General features: G+C 40.9%; 1 protein-coding gene across 3 annotated transcripts in view; it reads right to left on the bottom strand.

Annotated features, from left to right (window-relative positions):
- Positions 1-17438, bottom strand: part of CCDC13 (coiled-coil domain containing 13) — a 130921-nt gene that overhangs the window by 13310 nt on the left and 100173 nt on the right. For all 3 annotated transcript variants that reach the window (XM_030197579.1, XM_030197595.1, XM_030197589.1), the window contains exon 13: positions 7783-7905. In XM_030197579.1, coding sequence (XP_030053439.1) covers positions 7783-7905 — 123 coding nt within the window. The remainder of the gene's footprint in view (positions 1-7782; positions 7906-17438) is intronic.

The following is a 17438-nucleotide window of genomic DNA, read 5'->3' as shown; positions in this document are numbered from 1 at the left end:
CCCAAGAGAGTTTTGTCTTATTATTTCCCTTGGAGTACACATTCCAAGTCACATTCTCCGAGGTTACAAAGACCCCTGAGGCAGGCCTTTGGGCCGAAACACGGCCGTGTCGGGTCATTTTTAATGCAAATTACGTTATTTTTTAATTTTTATTTTTTATGTGAATAAACATATTATTTGGTATCCTTATTCACTCTCCTCACTTTATGTTTAACTCTAAACACAAAAGTGGCAGGAATACTTTATACATTAAGGCCCTTATTTTAGAAGCATTATTCATAATTTATTTATGACATTTATATCCCACATTAGCTCGAGTAGAACTCAGGTTCAATGTGGCTTACATAACAATTAGAAAAGCATTAACATGTTCAAAATATATAAACAGAAAGTAAACTACATCATATAATGTTAGACTAGTAAAACTTGAGTTAGAAACAGATATAACTAATACTTAGTGATTTAAGCTAGATAATTGAAATATGGAGGAAAAAGGTAAAGGGCTAGGATTAGCTGGGATAGACAGGAGTAGTGGGAGGTGGGATGAGGTAAAAATTAATGCCATGAATTTATTTGAGAAGAGTGCTTATTTCCTTAAATGCTAGATGGAAGAAGTGTTTTTTCAATAGACTTTGGAATAACAAACAATCATCAGTGCACTTGATGGTTTTAAGTAAGGAGTTCCAAATTTTAGTGACTTGATATGAAAAGATAGCAGTATAGATTGTTTTGTAGGTTACTTTCTTACAATTCAGAAAATGTAGGATAAGATATTCTCTAGATGATTTAGAGGCATTACGTGAGGGTAATTCAATGAGGTTGTTCATGTATATTGGGGCCAAACCATACAAAAGTTTGTGAATGAAGGAAGGAAGGTATATAGCTTGAATGATATTCTATCTTTTATTGGCAGCCATTGCAAATCGTACAGAGGGGGGATGCTTTGGCGAAGCGTGGTAGTCTGAATATGAGACGTGCTGCAGTATTTTGAGTGGTTTGCAGTTTTTGGAGGAGATCCCCCCTTTAAGTCCTGCATAAATAGAGTTGCAGTAATCAAATTTTCTTAGGAATAGGGACTGACCTAGGGTACAGAAGACTGATTTTGCTATAATGAATTGAAGACACTTGAGACCACTTTGGAAATTTGGTTATCTAGAGTGAGGAATTGGTCAATTGTGTCCTAAGATTTTCATAGTTGAGTTAAGGGGATGTTCTCAATGGTAAATGATTTAAGATTTATAGCGTGATGGGGCGGTCCAAGATGGCGACGTGCTGAATGCTAACGTTGGAGCTCTCTGCTAACCTGTTGAACTTAACCCATTTTCCTTAAAAAAAAAAAAAATGCCTCATACTAAACGCAAGGGGAAAGTAGCAGCCTCGGCTACTAAAACCTCTTCTCCGGTTCAACAGTCTATTGAGAGATACACCACGAAGCAACCTACCTTGGAATCTGGAAGGGGCCCTGCTGTTTCCATCGGTGAAGACTCCTTTGGCGACCTGGGGCTCGAGGTAACACTCTCCCCTCCAGATCTTCACCCACCGCCGATTCCCGAAGAACGCCTACTCTGGCGAATCCCATCTGACCCGGAAGAGGTCGACGTGGTTTCGATTAGAGGAACAGATGCGGCGGTTTCTGAAGGCAGCCTGATGTCAACGGCTAAACATCTTACCCCGATATGCGGGGAGAAAACGGCTGTGACCCTCGAGAGCATTTGGACGGCTCTTCAGAGAGTAGAGCTAACGGTGGCCAATTCCGCTAAGGAAATCAAAGACTTAGTAAGTACTGTTGCAACGCTATCCCAGACTTTTACAATAGCACAGCAGGAAACAGGAGAACAAATGGAAGGCCTTAAATTGGAAGTAAAAAATATGAAAGAAGTCTCTGTAACACTTGTTAAAGAAAATATGGCGACACAACGAAGATTAGAATTGTTGGAAAACTTCAATCGGAAATTAAATCTTAGACTCTTGAATTTCCCGAAAGAAATGGGCATTAACCCCTTAGATGCATTTAAACTATACTTGCAGGAGGTTTTAAATTTTCCCCAAGACTCTATTCCACCTCTGAATAAAGCATACTATATTACTTCAAAAAAAATACCCCCAGCAACTATACAAGCATCTTCAAAGGAAACTCAGGAAGAATCTTTGAATATTACTGACATATTAGAGACTACTTTAAATGTGAACTCTGAAAGGTCAACTCTAATTGTTTCTTTTGTTTTTCAGCAAGATTTAGACGCAGTATTATGATTATATTTTAAAAAAATGCAAACAATGTTTAGGGGTAAAAGAATTTGGATATATCCTGATGTAACAAAACAGACTCAAGAAAGGAGGAAGTTGTTTTTAACTCTAAGATCAGAAGTTATATCTTTAGGGGCCTCCTTCTATCTTAATTACCCCTGCAAATGTGTTATAAAATATCTGGGATTGAAATATATCTTTTACCAACCCGAACAACTTAAAGTTTTTCTTAATATGAAGAAATTGACCAACCGTTAACCCATTGAAGATAACTATAATTTCATGTATTAGATAGGTCAGCATGTTAAGCATATTTCTACTTTTTTGAATATTTCTTTAATTCTAGTCTTCAGATCTGGTAGATCCCCCCCTATTTGTGGTCTAAAGAAGATAAAAATCTTTTCCTTTGTATAAATTTTACTTTATGGGAAGGGTTATTGTTTCTCATATAATATATTTCTGTCTGTATTTCCTGTCAAATGTAACAATAGTTTAATTTGATTAAAATAAAAATATAAATTAAAAAAAAAGATTTATAGCGTGATGAGGATTAGTAACTATTAAGAATTTAGTTTTATCAGTGTTCAGTTTTAATTTGAAATTGGATACCCAAGATTCCATTAGAGAGATACTAAATCTGATGGTATGAGTAATTTCATTTATTTTTTTAGTGAATGAAATATAGATGGTAACATTGCATAAATGTTGGGAGACCATTTTTATTATTTATTTTAGGACATTTATATCCCGCCTTTTGCCACAGATTTGCAGCCCCAAAGCGGCTTACAATGAACCAATAAAATAAATTAAATACAGTTACATTTCAATAGTTAGGGCGGGAGAACAGAATGAGAAGGGAAAGGGAAAGGTAAGGGAGACAAAGATGGGCAGCAGATGTCCAGGTGGGCCAAGAGGGATGATGGAAATCCAGCCTAACAAGAACAGGTCCAGCAAGGTGAATGAAGATCTGAAGAAACAGCAGCAGCATGCAGAGGCAGGACGATGCTGGAGGCAGGCTTCCTCTGCGACGGAGTCAGTGGTGCAGGAGTCAAGATGGCGGACCAAACGGTCGTCCTCCGCAGCACCAACCATCGGGGCTTTCCAAGCCAGAGACCTCCTCCACTGCACCTCCATCAGGCCAGCCGAAGAGAAGAGCCGGGGTACAAATCCGACAGGCGGGCAGGAGGACGCGAAGGCAGCAGACACCCCGATGGATGAGATGACGAGCAAGGGAGAGGCAACAGCGCAGCACCCAGCAGTCAACGGTCTGCCCAGCAGCGACAGGGCTCAGGCAGAGCACGGCGGGCCAGTCCCGCAGAGCGGAGGAAACCTGCGGCACGGACGAACCGAGCCAGCCCGATCGAGCACCCCGCCCCGACCTGGCACCCGCAACCGCTCCGGCAAACTGAACAGGCCGCCCACTGACACCGAAACTTGAAGATCGCCAGCGGCCCCCTGACACAGCTTGCTCCAAGACAGGTGGTAAGAGGAGCCCCAGATCTTCGCGGAACCCTAAGATCAGATTCGGGCCAGTGCCCTGCTAGACAACGGGCGAGCTCCGAGAGGGGATCGGGAGCCGATGGATCGCCAGCCCGTTATACAGCGGCCATCTTCAAAGTCTTTTCTCCAGTAAATTGCCTAATGGAATCAACATGATGTTAAATAGGATGGGGGACAAATGGAGAGCCCTGGGGAACTCCACAAACAGTGAATCATGCTGATGAAATTGTACCTGATTGTTTCACTTGGTATGATCTAGACCTTAGGAAGCATGAGAACAATTTTAAAACAGCTCCACAGATTCCATAATGGTCAAGGATGTTTAGAAGGATATTATGATCAACAGTGTCAAAGGAACTGGACATATCAAATTGGAGTATTAATATTTTATTACCAAAGCTAAGTTCTCATCTAAATTTAGCCAGGAGGGTGGTAAGAACAGTTTCAGTACTGTGAGGTCTAAAACTGGATTGTCAGCTATGTAAAATGGAGTGAAGCTGGAGATGGTCCATTAATTGGTGCGTGACTAATTGCTCCATTACCAATCCCATTATTGGTAAAGAAGCCACTGGTCTGTAGTTAGAGAGACTACACTTAGGCTGGTTTGGGTATTCTTCAGTATGGGAGTCAAAATAATGTTACCATTTCGAGGGGAGGATAGGCCCTCAGATAGCATTAAAGTTATGTTTGAGTAAATTAGGGGCTGATTTGAGAAGGCAACTAGGGCAGTTATCAAGAAGGCGTGGAGGGGCATTTTCGAAAGAAATGTCTAAGTTGGGATTTGGACGTCTTTGTAAAACGTCCAAATCTGGAGGCGGGGAAAAGCATATTTTCGAAAAAAGATGGACGTCCATCTTTCGTTTCGAAAATACCAAGGACTTCCTTAGATTTGGACGTCTCTGAGTTTCTGCGATTTTCGAAACAAAAGACGTCCAACATCCAAATGCAAGCCATTTGGACGTGGGAAGAGCCAGCATTTCTAGTGCACTGGCCTCCTGACATGCCAAGACAGCAATTGGTAACCCTAGGGGGCACTGTAGTGGACTTCATAAAATGCTCCCAGGTACACAGCTCCCTTACCTTGTGTGTTGAGCCCTTCAAAACCCACTACCCACAACTGTACACCACTACCATAGCCCTCAAGGGTGAAGGGGGACACCTATATGTGGGTACAGAGGGTTTCTGGTGGGTTTTAGAGGGCTTGCTGTTTCCTCCACAAATGTAAGGTGGGATGGGGTATGGGCCTGGGTCTGCCTGTCTGAAGTGCACTGCACCCACTAAAACTGCTCCAGGGATCTGCATGCGCTGTGTTTGGACCTGAGTATGACATCTGAGTTATGACATCTGAGGCTGGCACGTAATATTTTTAATGATGTTTTGGGAGGGGTTAGTGACCACTGGAGGAGTAACGTGAGGTCATCCCCAATTCCCTCCAGTGGTCATCTGGTCATTTCAGGCACCTTTTTGTGCCTTATTCATAATAAAAACACGTCCGAGTGAAAACGTCCAAGTTTTAGTTTAGGACATCTCTGCTGTTTTCCATTATGGGTGAAAGACGTCCAAGACTTAGGCACGCCCAAGTCCCGCCTTAAACACGCCTCCGATATGCCCCCTTGAGATTTGGACATCCTTGCAACAGACTTCAGTTAGAGACATCCAAAACTGAGTTTGATTATACCAATTTGGACGTTTCTGAGAGATGGACGTCCAAGTACCGATTTATGTCGAAAGATGGACGTCCATCTCTTTCAAAAATGTGCCTAATTGTGATTTAGTGTATTTGTGAAGAGTGCATTTGACTTGATCAGTTTTAAGTGGGTGAAAGGCCGACCAGATTCTGTCTGCTTGGGAGCATAGTGGTGAAGAATAATAGATTAAGAAAATGATCTATTGATGTTAGGGAGTTATTTAGTTCTTGTCTGATTTTAGTTATTTTCTGCTCAAAATATGACATCAATTGATCAGCTGTTGGAGTGGATTCATTTGTAGTAGTTACAGGTTGAGTATTCAATAGCTTATTTACTAGTGTGTAAAGCAAGTTACCAAATTGTTCATTTGACTAAAATTTTGAGGGGTTAATTTTACCTCTGGTTTTGAAGGTATGTGATTAGGAATTGGTTATTGGACAGAAAACAAAGGGTAGGGTTAAATGGCCATTTTTCTCAATGAAGGAGGGTGAATAGTGGAGTGCCGAAGGGATCTGTACTGGGACAGGTGCTATTTAACATATTCATAAATGCTAGGAAAACTGGAAAGACAAGCGAGGTAATTTAATTTGCAGATGACACAAAACTATTCAAAGTTGTTAAAACAGATGCAGACTGTGAAAAATTACAGGAAGACATTAGGAAATTGGAAGACTGGGCATCCAAATGGCAGATGAAATCTAATGTAGACAAATGATGCATATTGGGAAGAATAATCCCAATCATAGTTAACTGATGCTTGGGTCCACCTTGGGAGTCAGCACCCATGAAAAAGATCTAGGTGTCACTGTAGACAATATGCTGAAATCTTCTGCCCAGTGTGTGGTGGTGGCCAAAAAAAGCAAACAGGTTGCTAGGAATTATTAGGAAAGGGATAGTAAATAAGACCAAGAACACTATAATGCCTCTGTATTGTTCCATGGTATAACCCCCACCTTGAGTACTGTATTCAATTCTAGATGCTGTATCTCTCAAAAAAGATGTAACAAAATTAGAAAAGGTTAAAAAAAGAGCAATCAAAATGATAAAGGGGATAGAACTCCGGCTAAAGAGGTTAGGGCTCTTTAGCTTGGAAAAGAGACGGCTGAGGGAGATATGATTGAGGTTTACAAAATCCTGAGTGGTGTAGAACAGGAAAAAGTGAATTGATTTTTTTACTCTTTCAAAAAGTTCAAAGACTAGGGGATACTCTGTGAAGTTATATGGAAATACTTTTAAAACAAATAGGAGGAAATATTTTTTCACTCAACTAATAGTTAAGCTCCAGAACTCGTTGCTGGAGGATGTGGTAACAGTGGATAGTGTACCTGGGTTAAAAAAAAAAAAGGTTTGGACAAGTTCTTGGAGAAAAAGTCCATATTCTGCTATTGAGTTAGACATGGGGAAGCCACTGAAGTAGCATAATATGTTGCTACTATTTGGGTTTCTGCCAGGTACTTTTGTCTTGGATTGGCTACTGTTTAAAACAGGAAACTGGGTTGGACCATTACTATGACCCAGTATGGCTATTCTTATGTTCTTTGAAGGTTAATGGACTGAATATCACTGCTAACCAGTTAGATGCCAGCACCACCCCTAGACTACCCCAGCACTAACTGGACCTAAGTGTTCAGCTTAAGTGCTGCTGAATATTGCTGGATGGCCAGCACAGCAGTGTGTAACCAGGCAGGAACCTCTCCTGCCTGGATAAACCCTTTTGAGCTTAGTGCCTTTAATAAAGAATGTCCATGCTTTGGTGAGGTAGGGGAAGTCAGATGTTGGAAGATGCTTGAAATGGTAGATGAAATGAATTTGTCATTATTTTCATAGTTAACTGTGTTCTACTTTTCACAAAACGTTTTCTATTCCAGATAACCTGGCCTTGAATGCAGTGTCTCACATTTTCCCTTCAGACAGATGCTGGGGCACTGTAGGATTGTTCTGGACTGCAAGAATTTTCAGATCTTTACTCGTACACCCTCCCAATTTGGCCATCAAGCAGAGCTAGCAGTGTCCCTTACTAAACCAAACCTCTCCATCTTCACAGTAGGAAACCTATAGGGCTTCATGATTGCTTATTCTAAAGGACCTTGTCAATGCCTATCTCCTCCTGTGGTCTTGGAATGGGAAGGAAAGAGACTAGGTCTCAAATCTGCATATGCCATTTGGTCCTGTCACTGACTCATCAGGTTGGCCTTGTATGATATTTCCAAGAGCGATACATCCCTTACTCCATGAAAAATCTGTTCCCAAAAGCACAAGTTACTGTGTCTCCTTTTTTTTCTAATTTTTCAGAATTTACACAGCTTTACAGTAATTTATGCAAACTGCTATCAGCCTGAGTTACTACCTTTTCTGCAGGACAGTGACAAGCTCCATCAGTCTGTCTCTCTCCACCTCAGCCGCCTGGCAAAGTGTGCGGTACTCTGTTATCTGGACATACAGAACTTTCACATCCGACCCATCAGAAAACCTAAGAAAAAACACAGATTACTCTACTTGCTTGTTTCCTGGGTGATTGAAATAAGTAAAAAAAAAAACCTGACAGAATACTGGTGCCTTAAATTACACTGCAAACCCCTCAGTGTCTGGTTCAACAATTTTCTGGGCTTATCTGTCTTTTAGTTACTTATTTTATGCAATTTGTTTATTTTATATTCCAGCACTGGTTCAGCACAGATCACTATGGCAAGAAAGAATTTCAGATATAGCAGGCTCCTGAAGATAGAATCTACATGAAAAGAAATGTCTGGAAAATTTTATTCTGGTGATTTATGGAAACAGGCAAACTCCAGGTTTAAATTGTCATGTTAAAGATTGGGACAATGTAATTAGTGCTGTATAACCTAGGCATTAAGGGGGGTAGTTATCAACACGGACTACTGTTAACATGGTTTAATGGGACAGAGTCAGCATGGGTTCAGCCAAGGGAAGTTTTGTTCCAATTTGTTCATTTCTTTGAAGCCTGCAAAGAGGTGGGATAATGTGGGATACAAATGCAACAAAATAAATAAATAAACATGAGGATAAAGGTGAGCCGGTTAATGTACTGTATTCAGATTTTCAGAAAGCTTTTGATAAAGTTCCTAATGAGAGACTCCTGAGAAAATTAAAGGAGTCATGGGATAGCAGGCAAGATTCTGGTGTGGATTAGGAATTGGTTATTGAACAGAAAACAGACGGTAGGGTTAAATGTCATTTCTCTCAGTGGAGAAGGGTGAACAGTGGAGTGCCACAGGGATCTGTACTGGAACTGGTGCTATTTAACATATTTATAAATGATATGGAAATCGGAACGACGAGTGAGTTGATCACATTTGAAGATGATGCAAAACTATTCAAGGTTGTTAAAACACATGCAGAATGTGAAATATTGCAGGAAGACCTTAGGAAATTGGAAGATGGGACATCCAAATGGCAGATTAAATTTAATGTGGACAACTGCAAGGTGATGCACATTGGAAAGAATAATCTGAATCATAGTTACCTGATGCTAGGGTTCACCTTGGGGGTCAGCGCTCAAGAAAAAGATCTGGGTGATAATACGCTGAAATCTTCTGTTCAGTGTGTGGCGACGGCCAAAAAAGCAAACAGGATGCTAGGAATTATTACGAAAGGGATGGTGAATAACACTGAAAATTATATAATGCCTTTGTATCTCTTCATGGTGCGTCCGCATCTCGAGTACTGTATTCAGTTCTGGTCACCGTATCTCAAAGAAGATATGAGGAAAGGCTAAAGAGGTTAGGGCTCTTCAGTTTGGAAAAGAGACGGATGAGGGGAGATATGATTGAGGTCTACAAAATCTTTACACCAAGCTTGAGTCTTGGTGTAAAGAAGAAGGTTTTAGATACATAGGCGCATGGGGTAATACGTGGAAAAATAACAGGCTGTACTATAATGATTGTCTTACATCTTTCTGTGACAGGAAAAAGGATCTTTGTGGAGAAATTCAGGCAGTATGTTTGTAGATATTTAAACCAGAAGGTGGGGGTGACAAAAGGAAACAAAGGGAATTCAGAAAGTCACCCCCAGAATAAACATGATGGCAGAGGGAAAGGTCATCAAAATATAGAAAACCACCTAAAGACACTAAGCACATGGAAAGCAATGCGCACAAATGCTCATAGTCTAGGTAAAAAGGTTCAAGACTTGCAAGCCCTGATGTTTGAAGAAAACTTGGATATTGTTGCTATTACAGAGATGTGGTTCAATGATTCCCATGAATGGGATGCGACTATACCGGGCTAAAATCTTTTTAGGAAGGATAGAGAGGGTTGAAGAGGTAGAGGAGTGGCACTGTATGTGAGAGACAATATCAGAGCGGCTCAAATGCAGGGAATCTGGGGAAAGGAAGAAGCTTTATGGATCACCCTGGAAAGAGAAGATGGAACCTGTATTCACAAAGGGGTTATCTACAGGCTTTCGGCACAAACAGAGAAGCTAGACAAGGATCTGATAGAAGATATTCAAAAGATCGGTATGAAAGGGGAGGTGCTACTGTTGGGAGATTTCAACTTGTCTGCTATCGATTGGAACATCCTGTCTGCAGAATCGGAAAGAAGTAGGGAGATTGTGGACGTCTGTCAAAGTGCCTTGCTCAGACAAATGGTGACGGAACCCACGAGGGAAGGATCAATACTGGATCTAGTGCTCACGAATGGAGGAAGTGTTTCCAATATCCGGGTGGGGTGTCCACCTATGTAATAGTGATCATCACACAATATGGTTTGATATGAGGGCAAAATACTGGATTTCAGACGTACTGATTTTGATAAAATGGGGGAATACCTGAAGGAGCTGTTGGTGTGGGAAGGTGAAGGAGAAGTGGAAAATCAGAGGTCAAAGCTAAAGGCTGCTATAAATATGGCAACTGATCTTTATGCAAGGAAAGTAAACAAAAACAAGGGAAACAGGAAGCCTATATGGTTCTCCAAACAAGTAGCTGAAAAAATAAGAGCAAAAGAAGCTTTGTTCAAGAAATACTAAAGAACGCAACAAGAGGATCATGGAAAAGATTATCGGATTAAACTCAAAGAAGTGAAGAGGGAAATATGGCTAGTGAAAGCGCAAGCAGAAGAAAAAATGGCTAAAGATGTAAAGAGAGGTGACAAGACCTTTTTCAGATATATTGGGAAAGGAAGAAAAGATAGGAATGGAATTGCAAGACTGAAAGATGAGATTGGCTATGTGGAGAGTGAGGAGGATAAAGCGAACGTGCTAAACAATTACTTCTCTTTGGTGTTCATGGAGGAAAATCCTGGTGAAGGACCATGGTTGGCTGCTGAGGGAATATCTGGGAATGGAGTGGATACTGCGCCGTTTATGGAAGAAAGAATTTATAAACAGCTAGAGAATCTGAAGGTGGACAAATGAATCTTATTGACTTCTTTGACTAGGAGACCAAAGAACTGGATGAAGGACATGCACTAGATGTAATCTATTTGGATTTCAGCAAAGCCTTTGATATGGTCCCCCCACAGAAGACTCATGAATAAGCTGAGAGGGCTAAACTTAGGACCAAAAGTGGTGAACTGGATAGAAAACTGGTTAACCGACAGGTGGCAGAGGGTGGTGGTAAATGGAATCCACTCAGAGGAAACAGGGCCGTGCCAATGCGGTAAGCCAGGTAAGCAATGCAGGGGGGCGCCTGCCTTCGAGGGGCGCTGCTGCCCTGCGGTCCCTGCCTTCCACTCACTTGCAAAATCTTTCAGCTGAAGTTGCGATCGCCCCTGCCCTAAAACCGGAAGTGAAAACAACAGCATTATTCACTGAGGCAGGCAGGCTCTTCAAGTTATTTTAAAGAATGCAACCAAATTGCTATATATGCTGTGGTTTGTGGCTAATTCCTCACTCAGGGTGAGCTTCAGAGCTTGAACCGCATTCAAATTAAAGACAACCTGAAATTTTAAAAGTGCTAAAAATAAGTTTTAAAAGTATTTGTATTAAATCTAATTGCAGAATTCAGGTGCTGGGACTCTGTACTTGGTTGTCATATGCTCAGATTTGTTTAAATCGTATGCAAATTAGTCCGTTTTTGGGAGGTTCTCATTTGCATATTTATGAATAAAAAATTATGGAAGTGTTTACAGCCTTAATGTTAGGGCATGGCTCTGATCAAAAGTGTGAAGTTTGGTCCAAAAACGAAGGGTTTATCTAGTGTTTTTCACTAAAAATTCCCATTACAGTGTCTGTATGTTAATCTGCATTCAAATAGAGCTCTCTGATTGGATGAACAGCTTTTGTTAGAAATCTGCCCGGAAGGGAACAGAGTGAGACAGCAACTGACTGTCGGTTTGGCCAAGAGAGACATGCAGCTGTGAGTTCCTGTGTGTGTTGACTGAAATTATAAAAGACTGCCAGATTATGTGGTAAATGAGAAAATATGAATGAAAAGAGGTTGGTGGAGATTGAAGTTTGAGATTTCTCTAGTGAAAAAGGATCTGAATATTTCAGGATTACTTGAAGTTTATGAAGAATAGAAAAGGGTGAATTTCAGTTTAAGAGTGTTTAAATCCTATAAGCTATATAAAGGCTAGGTAGATTTAAGTGACTGTAAGCAAGGAAACCTTAATATTTAATCTGAAATAAATATTTGATCTGAGATAGTTGATCAGAGACAAATGTTTGATCTGAATTATATCCTTTGGTGCAAAGGAGATTAGAAAAAGAATCTTTGGAAACTAAGAGGACTTTGCTCACATTTTGAATTAGCATTCCTATTTTGAGTTGGAAATCTTTGAAGTGTTATGAAAATACATTTTGCTTTAATGAAATTGCTAAACTTTAGAGTCAGAGCCTTATCAATGAGGGATACATACAGTGCTATTTTTTTCCTGAGGTCCAGCTTACTTGCCTGCGCCCTTCTGTTCCTGCTTTGCTAGACGGAGGGGGTGGGGGCGCCAACTGATAGTCTGCAGGGGGGCACCAGAGACCCTAGGCACGGCCCTGAGAGGAAAGGAAGGTGAGCAGTTGAGTTCCTCAGGGGTCGGTGCTGGGGCCTATTCTCTTTAATATTTGTGAGAGATATTGCTGAAGGGTTGGAAGGAAAGGGTTGCCTTTTGCGGATGACACAAAGTTAGCAAATAGAGTGGATACCCTGGAGGGAGTAGAAACAATGAAAAGGGATCTCCAAAAGTTAGAAGAATGGTTGAGGGTGTGGCAATTAAAATTTAATTCCAACTGTAATTACATGACCAGGTTTGAAGAGAAATTTGAATATGCTAGTTGGTTCATACATAATGTGGTGGAATGGAAAAGATTCATTGACGATGTATTGTTAATATGGCAAGGCACAAAATGTGAACTTAGGCAATTTGTGGCTTACCTCAACCAAGTATACAGACATATCCAATTTACAGCCCATTGGGACAAAGAATGTGTAAATTTTTTGGATATTACTATCAGACGGACACAGGGACACATAATCATAGTAACATAGTAGATGACGGCAGAAAAAGACCTGCACGGTCCATCCAGTCTGCCCAACAAGACAACTCATGTGTGCTACTTTTTGTGTATACCCTACTTTGATTTGTACCTATGCTCTTCAGGGCACAGACCGTATAAGTCTGCCCAGCACTATCCCCGCCTCCCAACCACCAGCCCCGCCTCCTAACCACCGGCTCTGGCACAGACCGTATAAGTCTGCCCAGCACTATCCCCGCCTCCCACCACCGGCTCTGGCACAGACATCACGTCATCGTATAGAAAAGAAAGGGATCATATCATGTTATTGCATTATTCAGGTTTTCACCCCAGACACCTTCGGGTTATTATTCCAACTGGTAAATTTTTGCGCATAAAATGGTTATGTTCAACAAAGGATCAATTCAGAAATAAAGTGATGCTAATGACCCATTGATTTCTACAATGGGGATATCCAGCTAAAGTAGTAAGGAAAGCGTTTAAGAGCGCATCAAATGCAGAAAGACAATTGTTACTGCATCCAAACTCTTTGGATACAGACACTTCGGTGGTATGTGTATTCCCATTTTCATCAATGGCAGGGAACATATGGCCTCTCACTAAAAAACTAGTAAAAAAGGCCCGTTTCTGACAGAAATGAAACGGGCGCTAGCAAGGTTTTCCTCAGAGTGTGTATGTTTGAGAGAGTGTATGTGAGAGTGACTGTGTGTGTGAGAGAGAATGAATGTGCGAGCGAGTGAGTGTGTGTGTGTGAGAGAGAGAGAGTGAGTCTGGGTGCGAGTGTGTCTGTAAGAGAGAGAGTGTGTGTGTGAGAATGAGTGTGTGCAAGTGGGTTTCACACAGATACAGTGTGTACGAGAGAGAGAGAGTGTGTGTGAGACACAGATTCTCTGTGAGACTGAGTGTATGAGACCGAGTGTGTGAGTGACTGTGTGACACATAGAGAGTGAATGTGATACAGTGTGAGACATAGAGTGTGTGAGAGACAGTGTGTGAGAGTGAGAAAGACATTGACTGTGAGAGAGAGAGAGTGTGTGTGTGTGAGTGACAGAGATACCTCCCCCACATCTCTGGTGTCAGGCCCCCCCTCCCCCCCCCCCGTCTCTCTGGTGTCTGAGCGTTACTGTGCAGGACGCTGAGCTCTGGCTATGCTTCAAGGAACTGACCAATCCTATTTAATAGAATGCACCTCCAACATTCTGAAGCCGAGAAACCTCGTGTGGTTGGTCACTTCTGCTTGTGACGAACCCGGAAGTACGTGATGTCAATTCAGGAGATGGATACAGAGAGCAGGAATGCCTCAGCCATGCAGTCAGCTTCAGAATGTTGGAAGTGCGTTTTATTATATAGGATACTGGGTTTGCTTACAGTAGGGGCAAGAACTTAGGGGAACTATTGTCAAATCCCAAGAGTAGATATGAGGAGCCAGCAGGCCACTTTAGATGTGGCAAATGCCTATATTGCCAGTATGCAGTGGAGGGTGACCGGATACAGATACCTCACAGCTGCTGACAGTTTTATATTAAAAGCAGAACAGATTGTAACACTATGGGAGTGGCATATTGCATTTGGTGCCCATGTGGATTATACTATGTGGAACAGACAACACGAAAGACTAAGACCCACATAGAGGAACATATTAACAATATTAAAACTGAAAAAGTGGATGCCCCGTTATCAGCACATTGGAAAGAATATCATGCAATCACTGAGTTAAGATATACAGTATTTTTCCAAGTGATTTTAGATAGGGGAGATCCTTGGCAGACGTGTTGATTCATAAGGAGCAACGCTTCATTTACATATGGAATACCATTCAGCCCTGAGGACTGAATAGAGATATATCGAATAGCTATGACAACAAGGAGGAGCGTGGGTGTGAACGGAAACAACCAATTAAAATGAAGATTTATAAACAGAAGGAAAATGATGACATAGTACATATGATGCTTAGTGTGGGCAGAGTTTTGGTGGCACCCGCTGGGGTATAGGACCGAAAGAAGGTCGAATGTGCGAATCGTGAGTATTTGTCTGAGTATTAGCAGTATTAATAGTTGTAGAGCTTGGAGAACTTTGTATAAGTGGTGATAATTTAAGTAAGCGTATATTTTTGTGTGCACATAGGATCTCCTTTTGAGAAAGAAATCGCAAAACTCGGCCAGAGTCAAGGGGACCAAGGTTATGTGAGTGTGTTGGCTGAATAGTATTTTAAAGTTTCTTACTTCATCACGGGTTGGTAATCTCCAAAGAATAGAGGGTAGTATTTTGAACATGGCAATAATTCAATAGTAAAATCTCATGTGGGAAAGCGCGGGGTACAAATGTAATAAATAAATCAATTAGTAATGACCAATACAGGGGGGAACATCTGTAGGAGGTCATTGTCATGTGTATGATATGATCAGTATAGTAACCACATTGCAATTAGGCACATTTGTGATTTGTTAGTAGTAAATTATAGTTGTGTATGTACCTGTGCAATAGAATGAATTATATAAATGTAACAAAGTATAATACTTGGTTCATATGAATTCTACAAAATTGGTGTTGCTGGTATACAAAGCAGAGTACGTACATACCTTGAAGAAAATTGGAATGCCTAATGTGCAATGATGGTTCCATCTATTCTACCAAGTCTCTTTGGGGATTTAATAGTAAGAATGGTTTAGAACTGAGCATACTATATTCACTTTATAAATTTAGTACTTTATTACGAAGTTTGTAATATTGAGCATAATTTAATAGTTAAAATTTAATGCCAAGTGCAGAGCGATGCACTTGGGGTGCAGAAACCCCAAAGGGAGATACCGAATAGGAGGGGAGATATTACTAAACTTGACACAGTAGAGAGACCTTAGGGTGTTGGTGTCAAGAGGATATAAGGATATGTCAGAGGTATATATATCAGAGGATATGTCAGAGGTGAAGAAACAATGTGACAAGGTGACGGCCATGGCCAGAAGGATGCTAGGCTGCATTGAGAGGGGTATAACCAGCAGAAGAAAGGAGGTGTTGATGCCCCTCTACAAGTCGTTGGTGAGGCCATACTTGTTGTATTGTGTTCAGTTTTGGAGGCCGTATCTTGCTAAAGATATAAAAAGACAGGAAGCAGTGCAAAGAAAAGCTACAAAAATGGTATGGGATTTGCGTTGCAAACTGTACGAGGAAAGACTTGCTGACCTGAATGTGTATACCTTGGAGGAAAGGAGAAAGAGGGGTGATATGATACAGACGTTCAAATATTTGAAAGGTATTAATCCGGAAACTAATCATTTCTGGAGATGGGAAGGTGGTAGAACTAGAGGACAAGAATTGAGGTTGAAGAGGGGGCAGACTCAGAAGTAATGTCAGGAAGTATTTTTTCACGGAAAGGGTGGAAGGTATGTGGAATGCCCTCCTGCGGAAGGTGGAGGAGATGAAAACGGTAATGCAATTCAAACATGCATGGGATAAACACAAAGGAATCCTGTTTAGAAGGAATGGATCTACGGAATCTTAGCAGAGATTGGGTAGCAACGCAAGTAATTAGGAAGCAAAACCAGTGCTGGGCAGACTTCTACGGTCTATGCCCTGATTGTATCTGAATAGATATGGAAGGGCTGGAGTGTAAATTTTAAGGGGCTTCAATGTTAGCTTTTAAATTGCTGGAGGAGATTATCACACAATCTCAGATGGTCTGGTCTGGAAGGCCATCTCACAGAATAGTTCCGACAATCGAGAAAGCACGTGCTCTAGTACCAGCATAATGTTAATCCATAGGTGACAGTATACATAGTTGCTGTAATCTTTCAGAACGCAAGGGACAATTAGGATGATACCATTTCAAAACCTTCATAAAATATACAGGAACATTAGCATAGTCTCACTGATGAATTAACGTAAGAACTTTGAACATAACACGATACAAAACAGGCAGCCAGTGCAAATGTTTTAAAACAGGGGAGCTATGTACTGATTTTGGTACCCCAGTAATTAACTGCGCCACTGTATTCTGGACAACCTGTAGAGCCTGGAATCTAGCAGATGACATCCCTAAATACAATGAATTACAGTAATCAAGTTTCACTAGAACCAGGCTCTGCACATCATCCTAAAATCTGATGGTGGGATCATCCCCTTCAATTTACTTAATACCCGTAATTGCTAGAAAGCAGAAGAAATAATATTGTCAACTTGTTTTTGCATGGACAGATTTTCAGCTAAAAACACTCCTAAACTTTGAACAAAAACGTCTTGTTAGTTTGACCCCACAGTATTTTAAGATTGTAGCTAAACATGGGTCCAAACTCTACTGACAAACATAATCTCTGTTTTTAACAGATTCAGAGAAAATTTATGCTGAGAAATCCAATTCAGAATTTTATCAAAACATTCCCTCAGTCTTAAAGTTGGATCATTATTTTCGACAGAGAATAATTGGATATTAGCAGCATACATCTTATACGACACATGCAATTCCTGAAATACTTTGCTGTGGGTAGGAGGAATTCCATTTTTAATGGTTGGGAACGAGCCGGCTTGGTTCACTTTAGACAATTATTGGATGCTGAGAAAATTATTTTCTTTCTGGATCTTCGG

The sequence above is a fragment of the Microcaecilia unicolor genome, chromosome 1, assembly GCF_901765095.1.
Source record: "Microcaecilia unicolor chromosome 1, aMicUni1.1, whole genome shotgun sequence".
NCBI classification, from domain to species: domain Eukaryota; kingdom Metazoa; phylum Chordata; class Amphibia; order Gymnophiona; family Siphonopidae; genus Microcaecilia; species Microcaecilia unicolor.
This window is presented reverse-complemented; position numbering and strand designations above follow the sequence as displayed.